Raw genomic sequence first — 20,745 nt, forward strand, 5'->3', positions numbered from 1 at the left:
ACCAAGTTCGATTCTCGTTGGGAGTTCATATAGTTCGGATGCCATTTTAAGTTGAAGCTCAACATCTCAAATAGCCTCGGTGCTGAACGGTACGCTGAACTCCAATCAACCGTCCTTTTATGACATGGAACAAAATTAATTTTAAATGGTAAACTTCTGAACATTTGTAAATAGAATAATAGGGGAGAAAGAGAAAGTAGGTCTAAACCAGTTAAGAATGCTCCAAGAGCATTGCCAGAAGGAACTTAAAAAGAATGGAGAGATGTAGCGGGAAAGATAACTCTGATTGTTCCTACATGTAAAAGTAAATCTTCGTATCCGCGCCTTCTTCTCTTGCAAAAATTCGCAAAATATCATCTCTCTATGACTTACTGTTCCCGAAATATGACTCCTTAAATCTTCCGAAATTCGAATTTTTTTGGACAATATCTGAGGAACGGTGGCCAGTGGCCATCGCTTACTGTTCGGCATCAAATTGTTCACCATCTTCTTAGGTATTGATCAACACCAATATCATCTCTCTATAACTTACTCTTCCCGAGATACGGCTCCTTAAATCTACAGAAATCTGCCATTTTTTGGCTAATATCTCGGGAATGATAAGAGTGACGCGAAAAATTCCAGTACTTTCTCAGATAGTATTTGATGCTTTACTGAATGGAGGGCTCAAAATTGGAAAAAAAAAAAAAAAACGCAAATAACACACACACACAGACAGACATAGAGAATTCAGTATTAAACTTTTTTAAGTTGCTGAAAACATTAGAAGAACCTAAAATGACTTAAAACGTCATTTTATTCAGAGTTTAAAATTCCGGAATTTATATCCCTATATATAGCCTTGTTTTGCTAATTGCAGTAGTATTGTCACACTTTGGCAAATTCGCGCTGGGCTGCTGATATTGAGACATGAGAATATTTTATGTTCAATTTCTTTCATATCATTTTCTGATGTACGGCATTGAGTGTTATTAAGTCGAGTTATAGCTGTAAAGATCTATGATATGAAGATGATTTACAAAATAAGCATAATTTAACTGATTTCTTTGTTGCTGTGCCTTGAAGTTTGATAAGTCCAAGGTTACTTAATATCTTATAGTATAATTTACATGAATGTTCACATTACTTGTTTATTTATCATTTAATGTATTATTCTAATTTCAGATATCAATATTGCTTTATTATATTGTGATATGGCACACAAATTGATAACCGACAGAGACATAAAAGATGATTTGGCATCTCAGCTTACAGAACCACAACCTAAGGGCGCCAGGAGAAAAATCTTTACATCGCAACAAACACACCATAAGAGACATAATTTATCCTCTGCTGTAACTTCCAGTGACGTATCGAAAATAAGTGTGGAAAATGAGCGAGAGAGAAAACCTCGTAAAAGTGATCGTAGGGACTCAACTCGATCATCATCGAGAACAGAGTGCAGTGATGCCAATTGTCGAAGTGATAGCAACAAGAATTATCGGAAACGAGGCAAGAAGTCTCATCAACTACCAAAAACTATGATCAGTTTTGATTATAATGGATTAGAGAAGTTGAGTACATATCCAAATTATGATCTCGTTCCTATATTGATTGCAAGAAATAAGGAATTTGTAGAACTACTGAAAAGCAATTTAACAAAAGATAAATTGATCCTTATTATAAGAATTCTGGGGAAAGTCTGCGAAAGTGATTTCAAGGTGCACAAAGTTGGAGTTCTTTCATACGCATGCTGCAGTGAATTTCTGAGCGAGTTAAAGACATTCATATACAATATGTCAATGGAGACGAATTCACAAAGTGAATCTACTCATATTATTTTCGATTTGCTGGAGGATACATTCAAATTTTGTCAAAGCGTATTGCAGCATCTTCCTATAACAGCTTGTGAAAGATTGGAAAGCGTGACCATAGCTTGCTGCATGGCTATTGATGCATTACAAGGGTATCAAAACATTGATATTGACAACACTATGAAGTCGAAATATCACGAATTACATGAGAATGTAAAAGAATTTAAATTTAACAGAAGGAAGGAGATAAATAAGAGCTGTAAAATGGAGTTGCTAGAAGTGCAACATCCTCCGTCCAACTTCAGAGATATAGATGTCTTTCCGTCAAAGGAAGAAATTTTATCTCGAAAACCTCCTTTCATAAGACCTAACATTGTAAAGGGAGCATATTCAGATGTAGACCACTACTTGGATGTGCAATTTCGTCTGCTTCGTGAAGATTTTGTAGGCCCTTTACGGGAAGGAATTCAAGAACAAATGGCATTATCTTCTTTCAATATGAATCAAGGACGTGTTCAGTCCGTTAGAATATATAAAAGCGTAAAATTTCTTGCATTAAGTGTTGCGAATAACAGGATTGGCTACATAGTTCTGTTTGATCCCAAAAAGAGATTGAAAAATATAGAATGGGAGAATTCAAAAAGGCTGAAATATGGATCTCTTGTATGTTTCACAAACGATGACTTTCGGACTATTCTTTTTGGCATTGTTATCGGAAGAGATCCCGTTAAAGAATATCTTTCAAGGGGTAAAATAGTTATTGAACTTTGTGGATCAGTGAGTGACAAGTCTTTGTTGCAAAGTGAATACATGATGATTGAATCAGAAGTGTTTTTTGAACCTTACAAACAGGTATTAACTGCTCTTCAGAGAATAAAAACTCTTGAATTTCCTATGGAGCGTTATATTGTTAAGGTTGAATGTAACCCACTACCACCTTTGTATTTGAGAGATGAATCCGTTTCAGAGTATGTAATTAATGACTCTGTTATCTCAGTTTTGGACATCGCCAAGTGGCCGAGCGCTGAACAGCTAGAGTTAGATGATTCGCAGTATGCAGCGTTTCAATCAGCTCTAACAAAAGAAATCGCCATAATTCAAGGACCACCCGGAACAGGGAAAACGTACATAGGTTATAAGATTGGTGAAGTGCTGTTGGAAAACATTTCAAAATGGGAGGGCAAATATTATCCAATTTTAATTGTTTGTTACACGAATCACGCATTAGATCAGTTTTTAACAGGGTTGACTGCTTTTACAAACAAATTGATCCGTGTTGGTGGGAGGAGTCGAAACGAAAGTTTGTATCAATTCAATTTGAACTTAAAAAGAAAGAATTTTGATTTCAAGGAAGAACATTTATCTATGAAAAGACACATAAAAAATTCCTTGGTTGATTGTATGGCCAATATTAAAGCTTTCCAAAATGATCTTCAAAATATTGAAGAAAGTAATGGCATCATATCGCTGTCAACCCTAGAGCATTTGGGAGTAATTAGCACTGATCACTTGAACTGTCTGAAGAGGAAAGATAAATTTGGCCTAGTTGATTGGTTGTACAATCCAGATGACGAACTTGAAGAACAACCAATAGAAGTGGAGTCAGCTAAAGACATAGAACCAGACGGAGATCAACAAGAGACGAAAGAAACGGAGTCGGACGGATGTGAAGGAGAATCCACAATCCCTGAAGAACACCTTGTTAGTGATGATGAAGATGTGATCGATACAGATCCAGACAGGCAGATAACAGAGAGTGCATTTGATCTAGAGTTTCAAGAAAAAATTAATTGCGAATATCAAAGCAGGACAACAGTGGAATACGACCTTACTCTGTATGCATTGCAAGAAGGAGTTCATAAAACGAACGAAGTCTTAATGTCAAAACGTGCTGAAGAGATGAAAGAGGAGAAGTGCATAGAAGACTGGTGGACCTTGGAAGCAAAACTGAATAATTTGCTTCACGAATACAAATACTTCCAACAGAAAATAGCAACGAACCATGTGCAAGTGCCTCAACATAATGCAAATCAAATACAGAAAAAAGACAACTTGTGGAAATGGGAATACCAACAAAGATGGGAATTATACTGGTACTGGGTCAGGAAATTGGTAAAAGTGCTACAAGAGAAATTAAGAGATGAGGAAGTTAGTTATCAAAAATTATATAACGACTGGAAGGAAGTTGAAGCAATAGAGGATTTTCTAGTTTTAAAAGAAAGCCACATCATTGGAATGACAACTACTGGGGCCGCTAAACACCAAATACTATTGAAAGTTCTTCAGCCAAAGATAGGTATGTATCACCCGATATATATTTCTGTGCTCAAAATTTCGAAAGATGCGTTAGCGAAATTACAAGAGTGCTCACATTTAGTTCTTAAGTTGCGTATGTTTGGTGCCAGGTTGTCAAGATAATATCCCATTTTGTATTTCACCCTATACTCTTTCGTTATAATTAGCTTTCATTAATCATGTCTCGTTACATTACATCGCATAATCGTTAGGCGTTCAAGTTTTTTTTTTATATATATATATTCTTGTCTCGAAATATTTTCAGATTTGTAGTGAGGGTATATACGAAAACATTAAAACACAATAACACACTGAGCAAGGCTATGCGATATGTAAAATAATAATAATAATAATAATAATAAATAAAAATAAAAAATAAATCACGTAACAGTTATTGTGTTAAAACTGTTAGTTTTTTTTTTTTTTTTTTAACATATTATCACAGCTTTGCTCAGCGTGTTACCGTGTTTTAGTGCAATATGGAAACAAGGCCTGATAGAAGAGTTATACGAAAGCATTGTGTGGTTTGATAATAATGCATTGGTGTACAAAACTTAAAGACGAGATAGATAAAGGAACAAAATATTGCGTAGTTGGTGGAAATGAACAAAAGCCCAGAAACATGTTGCCAGAGGTCTCTTACACGTGTACACTGAGCACGATGTTGCAGGACGTGACGCCAACGTGACCGTAACGCCCAAATACTTCTGTTTCCCCCCTAACACGAGGCATTTGATTAAAAGCGACGATATAGTGTGTGTCAGTCAGGGATCTGTTAAGGTGCATTATGGTGATGTTACAACATAATGGCCCGGAGACAACATTTAGATGACCAGTGGCGCAACTACGTTTTATGGGCAAGAGAATACCCAGGGCCCCCTGCCCTAATAACACTTTTTGTGGAATGATAAATACCATAATAAATAACCATACTTTCCTGTATCTGTGAATAATGAGTTAAATGCATGCAACGACTAGGCCTAAATATTCTTAAATGGAAACCACTTTGTTATACATATAATTTATTTAATAAGGTTCACAATAGAAGATAGACTTACTTCTTTGCAGTCAGTGACGTCAGTCTTCATGAAGAGTAGCAGGAATTAATTGAATGGTTTCCTTCTTGCTTTCCTGTCAGTAAAATCCTTTATTAACTCCCGTACATCCATTTTTTTCAGCTTCGCCCGGATTTATTGAGAGCAGTACTAGGTTACTTAAGCTATTTTGGCCCATTGTGCTTCTCACATAGTTTTATATGAATTTGAAGTTTGGGAACGACCTCTCCGCAGAACTGACAGAGACTGACAGCGTCAAAATCAACAAATACGCGGTAATAAGCTCTGAAAAGCTAGACAACAATGACTTATATTTCACAATTAAAAACCTTGTAGGTCACATACAGAATTCTGAACACTTATTTCAGATTTCAGCTGTTTCACAAAGCAAATTACTTCCATCGGAAACGAAAAACCAATATCACAACTGTAAGTTGTTTGAAGTATCTGTGCCCTTCTTAGAATTTCATCATCAGTGAGGTGAATTATATTGGCAGGAAAAATTTGAATACTGTATCACACAAAGATGTAAAACGACAATGGAACTCTGAATTTTGTATGTCAAATAGTTTAATATAGATGTTAATTCTAAACTTTGATTCAATATTTCCAGCCAAAGAAAAATATATAGCCTATAAAAGCTGACCGAACCGACTTTCCGTCCTTTTGTTCGCGGTGCTTGACCTACACGTCAAGCCTTCCAAAGATAGCCGAAATAAGGGAAGGGTGGAAAAGCATTGCTGACTAATACAAAACTGAAAAGCATGTTGATTCGACCTATTTGGGGGCTAGGGTGAAGGGCCCCTTTGGAAGTGTTGGGCCCTCCCTCAAAGCGGGGTTTCGCGCCATTGTAGTTACGCCACTGTAGATTACTTCATACAAGGAAAAATCATCATAAAACTTGAAGAAGAACTAGGTGTAATGAGTGTAGCTCAAGGGTTTGGTATTACCACAGCATTGTTTTATATGGTTGGAGAGTGTTGCGAACCACAGGGAATGCTGTGCAAAGAAGATGAACTACACCAGAGGACGACCACTACAGTGTACAACAGAAAAGGAGGGAGCGACGACAAGCAGCTGTACAATTGCAGACACATTGAACACGACTACAAGACACCTAATCTCACCTTTTACAGTGGTACGTTGACTGCATGGGGGATGTCTCTTTGCCCGACTGCTATTATGTTGCGTTTCGTCCATATCCGCACATCGGCGGCACCGTTTGCAGGGTGCGAAGAACGAACTTAGGTAATTTCGCCACCGGAATTTTCGTCACCAAAATATTAGCATGTAGGTTATTTCGTCACCGGAATTTTTTACATAGTAATTTTGTCACCTATAATTTGTCACCAAAATATTGATATAGGAAATTTTGTCATGGTCATTTTTTGACCTTTGTTGGACTAAGTAGAGACAAAGTAAACGACCAAAACAGCTAACCTTATCTTAAACTTGGAAAACAATTCAGTTGGTGCTCGACTCTGGAAAACCGAAGTTTTGGATACGAGACGTAAGAACAAACAGCAGTAAAGGAACATAATGTCAGCTTCAGCAAATGTTAAAAGCACAGGGAAAATGGACCGCTAATGAATTTATATATCACTATTTACAAATATTAAGTAAGCAAACATTTTTTATAACATTTAGTTCCAGTGTTATACGTTATGCACAAAGACTAGAGCCGTTTCTACAAAATCTGAAACACTCTTCTAGTTTTCTTTTTTTATTCTACTATGTTGTAGCGCAGTTGAAACCGTTGCTTCAACCGTTAAGTACTATGAAAATAGTCCAGAAGATCCAGCTTTTCCTCCGAAGCCTCTTGTATTACTGATGCACACCTGCTACGGGAAGAAATGCAAATCCGTTCATTTTCTCGCAAAATAGACGAAAATTTTCATTGCTCTTGTACCGTTCTGTGAATCCAAGCTCTTGGACCTTCCTCCACGTTGAGTGAGTCAGATGAAAAAAAGCAACACTGCGCACGAGTTGTTTCCAAAAGTTTCTTTTACAGCCTGCATTTCCGCTATCTCGAAATCCATAACCACAGTTACAGGGTCCGCATATTCACTAAATTCACTGCACGAAACAGTTTTTCATATGAATTTTGTGTCTTGCTCTGCATTAGGGCGTACCGTACTGCTCAAATACCATAACATATAGTTTTTTTTTTTTTTTTTTTTTTTTTTTTTTTTTTTTTTTTTTTTTAGGAGCCATTGAAAAGTTTCAGTCCACCATCCATGTTTCATTTCTTAATAGCTCCATAAGGCTATTTAAAGGAAACTTCCAGACATATTTATACGTGTTCTTCCTTTAAATAAATTTGTTTTCTCCACATATATGCAATAACAATTTGTTAATGTTTACTCAGAGTTGAAATATAATATTCTTCTTCCAATAGCTCCTAAAAACGATCACTCTTTTCACATGACTCAGTTAACGTGGAGGAAGGTCCAAGAGTTTGGGCTCAGAGAACGGTACAAGTACGATGCAAATTTTCGTCCAGTTTGCGGGAAAATGAACCAGTGGCGTAGGGAAGGGGGGGCCCAGAGGAGCCGGCCCCCCCCAAAGAGGTCCGACAATGTACTTTGGTACTTCGATGTTTGTAATTTTTTATATATTTTTATGTGTATATATTTTTTTGTTTGTAATTTTTCTATATGTACCTATAACAGCACTTGCCCCCCCCCCCCCAAACACACATTCTGGCTACGCTACTGAAATGAACGGATTGGCATATCTTCCTATATTTGTTTGCTATTTTCTGTTCTAAAATTTTGATATTGGCGAAACTTAATATTTGTAAATAGTGATACATAAACCCATTAGTTCCCCATGTTGCCTGTGCTTTCAACATTTGCTGAAGCTGGCATTATTTTCTTCTACTGGTGCTTGCTCCTGCGTCGAGTACCCGAAACTTCAATTTTGTAGAGTTCAACACCAACTGAATTAAAATAACCAAGTTTGATTAAAATAACGTAAGCTGTTTTGGTCATTTCTTTGCCTCTATTTAGTTCAAGAAAGGTGAAAAAATAACCGTGACAAAATTTCCTATATGATAATATTTCTGTGATAGAATTACTGGAAACTTTTATCTCTTGTCCCAAATATGATATCTAAAATATGTAACTCTTTATTTAACAATAATAATCTATTTTGATTATGCTGCATAGCTTTGCTTCAGTTGAAGATTAAAGAAAACAATTTCAAAAACTTTTTCGAGTTCATTCATTGTACTTGTATTATGTTCTAAAAGACACTGGTGATGAAATTATCGTGACAAAATTTTCGATGACGAAATTAGCTGTGTGGTAATATTTTGGTGACAAAATTAGCGGTGACGAAATTACCGTGACGAATTTTCCGGTGACAAAATTACCGCCGCCCGCCAAGAACAGCCTAAATCTGCTCTCATCTAAGAAGAGAATACAACCACACTTATCCTTGGTTCAGTTCTGATGAGTAGTGATTCTGGATCTGTCGAGAGGTGGGAACAGAGGCTGAGCCCAGGAACATTAAATATGGTCGTTTTGGTGTTTTATGTATTCTTGTGTGAAAAAGTATAATGTTGCACGAGCCCCGACCTTTAAAGTTTTGAATGCGATACTTTTATTGTGACTATACACCTTCCCTACGTGCGTCTTTTGAGGTGTGTAGTTGGCCCCGACTTCATTGTTATGGATGGTAATGAATGACCGGATCGAATAACGCAGATGAAGGAACTCTCTGAACAAGAGGATGGACTAACCTGCCTGTTCCGCGACTTGAATCCCATCGACCATTGAGCACGCGTGAAATGCTACAAGACATCTTACAGCATGCCCAGATGCACCAAGAACCATCCACCAGTTCTCTATACCACAATAACTCATTACAACCTTGTGAGCAGCATGGGAGCACCTTGCAAAACATGCATCGCTGTTCGTGCTGATCAAACACCATCATGAGTCGCAATAACTTCAGTGTAAGTTATTGTTTCGGTGTAAAATTGCAATTTTTGTTCTATTAATTACGTATTTCTTCCTGTTTTTTCCTGTATTATACTGTAGCATTACTTTCCATGTATGGTTTAAGTTTCATCGATCTATATGGCACTTAGAAGTGATGCAGTATACGAAAGACTGTATTTCTCACCATACACGAACACAGCACATTAATTTTCCTCCCACTTGCGGCATCTTATATCTATGAAACGATAGAGTATGGATTTTTCGACCCATGTTCACTAAATATTTTTGCTTGCTTTAAGATCCTCTACACTGTAATATCAGTGCGCCTCATCAACACCACTTTTTTCGACCACGTTGGAAGCGATAAATTGGAGTTGACTTAGTTATAGACAGCGACGTCATTTATAAGTCGTCGGGTAGGACAATTGTCTCCCTTGAATTTGATATATATTTCGTAGTAATAGAAAACATGAAACTCTGCTTATGTGTCAGTTGAAATATCCCTTTCCTCTAAGAAAACCCTGAAATGACTCTTCTGGTTATCAAATATCGGAAAGTATACGATTCACTTTTTTGTGACGTGTCATGTTATGAAATTGCTTTAGTGTCTGGAAATCTCATTTGTTGCATAAATTTGGGGTGCGAGGCATTCTGACTCACTAGTACAGTGCTTATCTCCAATGCTAGGGTTCTTCATTCAACCCCAGGCCATGTGAAAGTTAATTGTTAGGGTTGCCTGGTGTAAACCAAAGTAGTTTAACGCAGATGTTCCTTTAAAAAAAAAAAAAAAATGCGTTTAATCAAAATAATAATAATAATATGAAAGCAAAAATATCATAAACCGTGTGAACTTCAGGCGATGTTTCCTCATTATCTCAAAACTATCTAGCTCTTTTCTCATACATTACAAATCCAGGAAACTTAAATATAAATTATTTATCTTAAATGTAAATGATTTATTGAACTTGGTAGATTTGATTTAATTTTGAGTTTAGCTTCCCTTTCAGCCGCGAGGCTGTATGAGTCGCTTGAGCGTGCGCTAACCTCTTAGCCCCGAGGGTACTGATTACATTAGTCGACAAAAAAATACTTTTTCTGTGGCACACGGAAGAAAATACCTGATTCTAATGGAACTTTTCACGTAGAATTCGAATCTGCAATTAGTTTTTCTCCATCGCCCTCAGCTTTCCCGTGCCACGAGGGATTTTCTGGATTTTTTAAAACCATTTTCATATCTCTAGCTCAGGTACCCTTAGGTATATAAACACACAAATTATATTTATGTTAGCTTGATTTATACTTAGTAAGCCCTCTAAGTTTCATAAGAATCGCCTTATTCTTTCTAGAGAAATAAACATATTTATATAAAAATATGCTATGTGTACTGTTCATTTTACCATATTCATTAGTGCAGATAATATCACATACATAATATCAGATAAAATTACACGAAAAATTAACTTCCACGAAAATTACAATATAAGCATGGTTTATACCGCATTAGATTTGAAATAAAACCTTTAATAATACCGAATAGATTTTCAATGATGTATACACCGTGTCACCATTTTTTGTATGAGGGAAATTTCTGGAGGGATTTTGTTGGAAATTCCCTCCAAATAGTAGTTTATAAGATATTTTTATCTTAACTTGCTATTTGTATATAGTGATACAAAAACAGGAACTGCACTTAAACAATATTTTATCTCTAAATAAATAATACAAAAGAAGTGAGTGGTATCATCTTAATAAATGAACACTTATTTACCTTAACTAAAATGTTTTAGTTGTCGACTTTCTTCTGTGTTTGGCTTCTGGAACATCTCTTTTGAGTGTCTAACAGTAATCAGCTAGCATTTGTGAACTCCACTGTCCCTGGTATCTCTTCTGCATGGAAGAAATGTCCTGATGAAAACGTTCCCCATGCTCATCACTAACAGCACCAAGGTTTTCAGGAAAAAAATCCAGGTGGGAGTCTAGAAAGTGAACTTTAAGGGACATGTTGCAACCCATTTCTTTGAATGATTGCAGGAAATCACTCACAATTTCACGGTAATTTGGGTCTTTCTGGTTTCCTAAAAAAATCTCTGTTAAACATTTAAATGAACATCAAGCTGCTTTCTCAACCGGAGTTAAGACATATTCATATTTTTGGTCACGAATCACCTCTTATTTGGGGGCCTACAAAAATCCCTTCCTTGATTTTAGCGTCACTAACCCGAGGAAATTTTTCCTTGAGGTAACAAAATCCTGCATTACTTTTGTCCATTGCCTTAACAAAGTTTTTGAAGAGCCCCTACTTTATGTGAAGAGGAGGTAGAATTATCTTATCAGGGCTCACCAGTGAGGAATAAACAACATTCTTCAGTCCAGGAGTTACTACACGCTTTGGCCATTCCTTCTTGATGTAATGTTCCGCTTTGTTCCTGCTGTCCCATTCGCAGAGGAAACAACACTATTTCGTATAACCAAGCTGCAAACCCATTAAGAAAGAAATAACTTTTAAATCACAGCAAACGGTCCACTTGTATTTCTCATACTGAATTCTTTCTAACACTATTTTGATGTTTTCATAGGTTTTCTTCATATTAGTTGCATAAGTCAAAAGCACTGAAGGAAATTTGTTGCCATTGTGCAAAAGGAGAGACTTCAAACTAGTTCTGGAAGAGTCAATAAACAATCTCCACTCTGTACTTATATGTGCATGTCCGAGTGTATCCATCACAGCACAGACATTATTACAATACACTAAATCATTTTCTTGAGAATAGTAGTTTTGAAACTCTGTATGACGGTTTCGAAAAATACACACTTTAGTGTCACGATGGAACAGATTCCAGCCTTTAAGTCTAGAAGCAAGAAGTTCTGCCTGTATCTTGGAGAGTTTTAAATCCCGTACGAGGTCATTTAGTTCATCCTGAGTTATCAGATGGGGATCCAATGTAGATGTGCTTCCTACATAAGTAGGATCATCTTCTTCATTTGGAACTTCAGTAATTGCCTCAAGTACGTAATCCTCATTTACCGCAAGATGAGCAGGAGGTACTGGTACAGGTAATTCTGCACTGTGTAGAACTGGCCCAATTGCTCATAGCAAATTAGGGTACTGTACTGTGTGCTTAGATTTACTGGTTATTCCTTTTATCTGTGTCATACAAAAGTAGCAGTCTGAAGAATGATCTTTTGGTTCCCTCCAGATCATCGGTACTGCGAAGTTCATGTTTCGTTCACCATTTGCCCACCCAGTCAGACGTTTCACGCAAGTACAACAAATGTGAGGAGCCCAATTCTTATCTTGGTCTCCTACACAGCAACCAAAATATAACTGATAACACTTCCTCACAAGTGGAGTAAAACATCGACGTTGCGATTTAAATGTCAGCTTCCCACATACATAACAGAAATTGTCCGAGTGATTTACACACTTCCTCGGCATCTTGCATCCTGTAAGGTATCACACACACGAATCTACACTCCATCAATCATGAAGCAGCACAAACGTAATCTAATTCAATACATCACCACTCTACAAATCTATTCGAACTCCACAATACACAAACACTTCAACTTACACGCGGCCACATCTAAAACACGTCCAGCTTGGACCGTCACTCAACGCTACTAACAGTCATCAGGCTACGTGAGTCATCAATTTTTTTATGCATTGTTGCCAGATCAAAATATTAAAAAGTGACTTATTTTCCACAGAAAGCATGCGTGTATTTGTGCTTGTATTTGAGTATCCGTCTATGTGCCGACAATAATACGTCAACGTTATTTTTTTGTGTTTGGTAAAAGTCTTGTATAGTATATTCTTTATTAACTATAAATAGACACAATAGTTTATATCTCTAGACAGAATAATGCGATTCACATGAAATTAACATTATTTATTAAGTAGACATAAACTATTCTGGATGATGTTAGACTGAAAAGAGATAATAACGCTATATATAAACATGTAAAGGAAACGGGACATAAAATAGACTGGGAAGGGGCTAGGGGTTTAGAGAGAGAGAACAGGAAGATTATTAGAAAGTGGAAAGAGGCTAGAAGAATAAAGAAAGAACAACAGGAGAACTTAATGAATTGGACAAGCGGTATGAATATACACGAGCAATGGGAGAAATTGTTGGATGTGATAGAAAAACAGCAAGAAAAGTGCATATAGGCTAATAATTATTTATTTATTTAAAAACATTATATATATATATATATATATATATATATATATATATATATATATATATATATATTTAGTTATTTATTTTTCTTATTTAATATTTTCTATTTGTAATTTACTTTTCTTTGTATGTCATCTGTTTTAATAAACTGTTAGAAAAAGTGAAAGGGCTCATTATATTTTTCTGTTGGCGCGGAATTGCCTTTATCCTCATTGGTTCCCTCCGACCAATGGGAGAGAAGAAAGGGCGTGGCCTTTCACTTTTTCGTGTATATAAGATCTGCTGTCACCTGTCTTTTCTCAGTGTTGGTGTCTGATGAAGAGGACGTTAGGTCCTTGAAACTGTAACACATTGTAAGTATAGTTTTTAATATATTTCATTCTGCTCTGGTCAGAACTGTGTTTTATTTGTTAACATAAACTATGTTTTAGTGCAGTTCCTGTTTTTGTATCACTATATACAAATAGCAAGTTAAGACAAAAAAATCTTATAAACTACTTTTTGGAGGGAATTTCCAACAAAATCCCTCTAGAAATTCCCTCATACAAACATGGCGACATGGTGTACACATCATTGTAAATATGTTTTATTGGAAGTCCAATGGGGTATAAACCGTGCTTATATTGTAATTTTCGTTGAAGTTATATGTGATTTTATCTGCAATAATGAATATGGTAAAATGAACAGTACACATGGCGTATTTTTGAAATGAAATGAAATGAAATATCTGAGTTTTACGTCCCACGCTTATGCCGGTTAGGCTAAAGGACACGGTGATGATGAGTAATGAATGAAATGATGGAATGAAGAAAGTGGAAGGAAACGGGAGAACCCCGAGAAAACCCACGCACACGGTGTTTGTGTATAGCATATTTTTATATAAATATGTTTATTTCTCTAGAAAGAATAATGCGATTCTTATGAAACTTAGAGGGCTTACTAAGTATAAATCAAGCTAACATACACTATAATTTGTGTGTTTATGTACCTAAGGGTACCCGAGCTACAGGTACAAAAATTGTAAAAAAAAAAAAAAAAAAAAAAAGTGGGGAATTTCCCGAAAATCCCTCTGTCACGGGTAAACTGAGGGTGATGGAGAAAAACTGATTGCAGATTCGAATTCTACGTGAAAAGTTCTATTAAAATCAGGTATTTTAATTTCTGTGCCAAAATCTTGTTGACTAGTGTTATTGAAATCAAAAATATTTTCTGTAGATGTATGAATGGTTCAAAGCCAGAGTGAACTCAAATGATTCATATCTTTATTCACTTCTTTATTGATATGCAAATTGAATTAAGTAGCTGTATTTTTGATTTAGTGAGCTAACTTTGACTAAATTAGATTCTCTGTACTGTGTAGTCTTTCGAAATTATCCATTTATTTTAATAATATGTATAACTCTGTGCATTGATTTTATTTGTACAAGTTGTGTATCTTTCTGTCCTTCTGAAATATCTCTTAATATACAGTAGTCGCAAGTATATAAGATCAGTACAACGTATTTCTATCATTTTTCCTTCGTGAATGGGTCTGTGGGCTCGTCGCGTTTGTAGTCAAGGAGTTCCACGTTCGAGTCCAGATAGATCATTTCTCTCGGGTGCAAACCGAGCAGTGGTTCAGATCTCATTCTAGGCTTAGGGTTGTCAAATTTTTCAGAGAGAAAATAGGAAGATCTTCCGATTTTTAGGGAAGAAAAACGGTAGATATGTGATATGGAGAATTTACATATTGTATAAAAAACATAGATGGTTTCACATAGTAACGCAGAATAATTTTGATTAGAAATTGTGTCAGTCTTATTAAAAAGAATTGCAATACACAAAACCAAGCACTTGAAATTCTGCTTTTATTAGTTCACAGTATCTTCTGTTCTTGACATCAATATATCACGGTCAATTGAAACCACGATATGATCGAGACGATGTTTACAGACGAAAGCTAAGATGCTAAAACCAAAGCATTCTTAATCATAAAGTTGGGATATGGGCTAGGTATGAGATGAAAACGGAACCTGTTGCATTTTTTTGTGTGAGTACTAAGCTACATCGTTGGGTTGCGTTGTTAACAGTGTATGAGAAATCAGTTCCTCTAATTTAAAAAAAGTCGCATTAACAAAATCGTATGGCAAAGTTTCTTTTATTATTAATAATCGGAAGACATCGTTTCCCGGAAAAAGTAAAAACGTATGAGAAAAAATTAAAAGTTACGGGGACAGTGTAATATGTGACAGTCCTTTTTTGATCTGTAGTTCCAATCCTTTATAACTCCGTTGTTGCATAAGGTCGCTAAAACCAGACAAACTTATTTCTACTTATACAAAGGCAATGTAACAAGCAAAGCAAATTATTAAAAAAAAGAAAGAAAGAAAAAGAAACTATTTTAAACCAAAAAACCTGTTTTGTAAAAAAAAAAAAAAAAGTTTTTGGCAACCCTGTTCATAATAAACATATTATCCGTTTATGTTCTCGCGATTCTTCCGTTAGCTCATACCTTTGTCATTCCAACCCTTTTTTCATAATCATCTACTCCAATTAATCATCCGTCTCCGTTAGGCAAACAAGCGTAAACGTGGAACGTTGAAGTTATTTTTAACGTCCAAATAGTTTGTGTCTAACAGTAGATGTCGCCACTGTCACCAATGTTAAAATATACAACTAATAAAATTAAAACAATCAAAAATAAAATGAATTCAAAAACTAAGCAGAAATGGATACAGTCTGGTTAATGGACGTCAAAAAGTCTAGGGAAAGGTGCATGCCGATTTCACATATTGTTATTAGTTTCATTGTTAGAGGCCACCATTTTTAAATAAACAATCAACTTAATCGGCCACACTTTCTACCAGAAACAGACCAAACTTGGCACAACCATTTACGATTGAAATATATAGGGAATCGTACATGTGGATTTCACATATTGTTGTTAGTTTCATTGTTGGAGGCCACCATTGCTAAATAAACAATCAACTTAATTTGTCATTCCAATCCTTTTTTCATAATCATCATTCCAACCCTTTCTACCAGAAACTGACCAAATTTGGCACACCTAATTACAATTGAAATATCTAGGGAATGGTACATGTCGATTTCACATTTTGTTGGAGGCCACTATTGATAAAGCTTTTATTTCTGTTGCGTGAAAAGTAAAATGTCTCTCCTTCTAAGGAATTTTCTAATAGACACATTAGGTGTTGTTAATACGAAAAATTGATATTTTATTTGCGAATTACTGTGTTTATTTGTTGACAAGTCGATATTTATTTATTTATTGTGTGTAAGTTAGAGGATATGTGTAAATAACTGTTTATAACACTTCCGTAATCGATGAACTTTGTGTAACAAATTCTGAAAATAGCGGGGATAATAATGCTAATGGTTATCAATTGTTCATTGTTGTTGTTGCTGGTTTTTTTTTTTTTTTTTTTTTTATCATAGCAAGCAAGTTATCTCTTTTATATACTGGAAGATGCAAAATATATTAGATAGGGACCCGCTTTGTAATTGTTTATGCGTGCACCTGCTCAATAAAGGAAATATAATAATATTCATTGTTTCATTTGCAGTGATCGTTGAAGAAGCAGCTGAAGTTTTAGAGTCTCATATTATAGTGTCGTTAACATCTCATTGTCAGCATCTGATTCTAATAGGTTAGTATGGATTCTTAATGCAAGACTTTATATGATATATCTACAAAAATACTAGTAATGAAAGAACTAGAAAAATTGTGTTCAGAAAACTAAATAGTGTAAATAAATGTAAAACTACTGTAAGTGTTGTTTCATGTAGTTTTCTGTATTTGACAAACCTTACTGTATAGAATATGCATCTTTCTAATGCAGTGTTCGTGTTCTTACGCATAATGCTCCAGATTACGTTGAGCATAATACTAACGTCACTCATTGAAAACAGGTGTTTAGAAGTACTTCAAAGTATTTTTTACTTATAGCAGTGGTGGCCTACCATTTTAGGTTTAAAAGCTACTGTTCATTTCAGAAATCACTGGTAGTCTACATATCTTAAGATATGAGATTTTATATTTAGGTAAATAATCTATATTATTGTAATATGTAATAGCATGCTCTCGTGACGCCTACAGAAAGCAAATTTAACTTTGCTAGAAGAATCATAGCGCAACCACAATGATCGATACAGTGAGTATGACGAACAGATATGGACTACTTATAACGATTTGCCGGTTGATACGTTGGCCACCCCAGCCCTATAGCATACAGGGGCGTGCGCAGCAAGTTTCTCTTCAGAGAGCCTATAATTTTCTCAAGGGAAGAAGCTGGAATTTAGGGAATTATCCTAAAAGCGAAGCGAAACTCTTGTTTCAGGATGCAAAAGGATTAATAACTCATCATACATAGACTACACATTATTATTATTATTATTATTATTATTATTATTATTATTATTATTATTATTATTATTATTATTATTATTATTATTATTATTATTATTAGCTGAACCTGCGCTCTCTACACAGTGCATCATTCACATATGAACATGAATCTCGTTCTATTCCTCACAATATCTATACATGTCCTGTTACAAACACAAGTGAAAGACGTCTTGATAAAAATTGGCAAGGGGTACCATAAAGGGACATTTTTTCGATTATTTTTTCAATCTTTTGCAAGATTTGAGTGTAGTACCGGTTGGAGTTTCTAATTCATGTATGATCAGTATTTTCTTTCTTTTTGCTTACGGTATGTAATAAGCAAATTTATTACACAATTAATTATAATGTCAGTGATATGATATGTGGTCTTCATTGGGCAAAACACTCCAAACAATAAAGATTCATCTTAGCCTGGAGCAATGGTTATCCTTCGTTTTTCATTATCATTTGGCCATGAAACAAACACCAGAGAAATATACAATCCCTGTATACAACCATGTTGTGTTGGAATGAGATGATTCTTTACTTTTTTAAAAATTTCAACACTTCCAGTGTACACCTAAAAAAGTGTAATAAAGAAATAACGGCCATGGTTTTTAAATATTCAATTAGAACGGAACAATCTACACAAAATTTTGAATCGACCAGCGAAAATAACACGTTTCTAGCACGTATGGTTTTCGAGATCTCATTTTCGAAAGGATTGAAGACAAACATATAAACGTTTGTTTGGAGACAAACATATAAACCTAGCATTGTAATATATAGATACTTCATTAGCACTTCTAAATTAAACTGTGCGTTGAAACCCTTAAGGGATAATCATCCAAATGACTTATTATTTTTGTAATCTGTCTGTCTGTCTTTCATATGTTTTATTTGTTTCTTTCTTTACTGATTATTAAACTTGCTCCCCAATTGTCTCACTATATTGGGCCACTCCATCTTCGCCAGCTGTAATACGAGTGAATTTAATTTTAGCTTATAGATTGGCTAAATTTATTTTGGTTAAATTGAAGTTTTACTCTCTTTCAGCACCGAGACTACATGAGACGTGAACCTACAGTTTAGCGTGGGGAATTTGAACCACATGACGTCCTACTGGGAATCGAGTCCGAGTCTCCCACGCTTAGGACGCACACTCTACAGAGAATCAGAAGGCCATGTTGCCCAGAACAGACAGTTCCTTTTCATTTGTTCATCTATCCATTAATTTCTTTATTGTATTTATGTTATTTTGTTTATAATTATTACTTCTTATCTTGAACCATGTAAGCTTTCAACCCAATAAAATACAAAATTGCAAATATGACAAAATTGTTTGATTTATTAGTGGGTCTCTGTTATTTTTTTTAGAACATGCAAATTTGTCCGTCTTCTTTATCCTTAATCGGTGCGTGGGTCATCTGGCTGCAGAATAGCTTTTTTTTTTTTTTTTAATCTGCATTGTTTTTGTTTGTGCTTTGTATGCAAGGAAAGAATAATTGTTCATCTGTAGTTATTATTTGTTACATGGATGCTTGGAAATTTTTTGTGATGGCTTCTTAGATGGTTCTTAGCAGTCATGGGTGTTTCACTGGTTTTATTGTCATATAGTGAGTACTAATGTTATCCATGTTACTATTCTGTTAGCTACTTGTTGCATTGCATTGTTGATCCGCAGGTGTAGTGTTTCTGCTGGTGATTTGGGGAATTTTTCGTCTTCATCTTCTTTGCTGAGTTTTTTGTTTTCTTCCTGTGTTTTCTTTTGTACCTTACTAGGGTCAGTGTCAGTTTCTTTTTCTTGGTTTCGGCTGTGTTGTGCTTCTTGAGACTGCTTTAGTTGGTCTTCTCTGATGAGTTTTGGCATTGCATATCTAGTTTTAGGTGGTATTTTGGGGGAATTAATACGATCTTGTGGCTAGTTCGGTTGCAGATTGTTTATTTTATTATTTTTATTTTATTATTTTTATTTTTTTATTTTATTTATTTATTTATTCATTTTTTTACTTGTCTTCATGCTTTTTTGTTTCTTGTATCCATAAAAGTAGCAGTTAGAGTGCGATCTTGTGGCTAGTTCGGTTGCAGATTGTTTATTTTATTATTTTTATTTTTTATTTTATTTATTTATTTATTCATTTTTTTTTACTTGTCTTCATGCTTTTTTGTTTCTTGTATCCATAAAAGTAGCAGTTAGAGTGCGGCATTGGACGTGCTCTGTATGTCTCTACCTTATAGTGTGTGTTTCCTTCCGTGATTCTGTGTGTTATCAGTGCATTGGCGTATGCACCATCTTCTGAGAATAATTTGAGTGAGGGTGCTGGTCCTTTCTGTACTTGAATTCTTACTACGTTGGTGAAGCTGATGTTGTGTTCCCTTAACTGACACTTAAAACTTTCAACGTCTATTGTGGCAGGTACTATCATGATAACACACGTGAATGTTGGCTGTTTGAACTGGGCTTTGTGTGCTTCTGTCTTCTTAGCTTATGTTTCAATTCCTTCTTGTGATGTTCACGAACCCAGTTGCTTCTTGGTGTTGTAGTGTTTACCTTTGACGGGTATGAATTCTTCTTGTGGGTCATCAGTTTCCTGTAGTTAGTTGTGTGGTTATCTGGTCCTCTTAAGAACCGGAATTTAGCAGTATTGTTTTCTCTGGTGTAGAAGTAGCGGACGTTCCAGTCTTCTGTTTTGATGAAGCATTACTGCCTTGGCGCTGAAAACTCTGGCCTCAAATATGGGTAAGAATATTTTTCTTGCTGTTGTTGAGAAGTTAATTCGGAACCTGTTATTGACTCTGCTTGTAACGTATATACACTCTGTATCCATTTTGGTTCTATGACGGTAACTTCTTCTGCGGTGTGGATACTTCAAAGAGCTTGGCTCTTGGCACTGCTACATGTAGCGTGTTAGCTGTTAGAATGTCTGTCAGATGCAGACTGTTGTCTTCCCTTCCTGGTGGGACTTTCTCTTCTTGTGTCTTTTCTCTGAATGATTTCCCTTGGAGTGTTCTTCACATGTTGGGATGGCGCCTGCTTCATTTGTTGAGTCTTCGCTGGGGGTCTCTTCTGGCTTGGGAAGGCTCCCT

General features: G+C 35.5%; 1 protein-coding gene across 1 annotated transcript in view; it reads left to right on the top strand.

The window, feature by feature from the left end:
• The window catches only part of LOC145690464 (NFX1-type zinc finger-containing protein 1-like), a 97,417-nt gene that overhangs the window by 33,257 nt on the left and 43,415 nt on the right, over window positions 1-20,745 (top strand). Inside the window, exons 2-3 of the mRNA XM_081765375.1 lie at window positions 1,165-4,089; window positions 16,838-16,921. Of these exons, the coding sequence (XP_081621501.1) occupies window positions 1,194-4,089; window positions 16,838-16,921 (2,980 nt within the window). The 5' untranslated portion in view covers window positions 1,165-1,193. The remainder of the gene's footprint in view (window positions 1-1,164; window positions 4,090-16,837; window positions 16,922-20,745) is intronic.

This window comes from Thermobia domestica, chromosome 1, assembly GCF_964235325.1.
Source record: "Thermobia domestica chromosome 1, izTheDome1.hap1.1, whole genome shotgun sequence".
NCBI classification, from domain to species: domain Eukaryota; kingdom Metazoa; phylum Arthropoda; class Insecta; order Zygentoma; family Lepismatidae; genus Thermobia; species Thermobia domestica.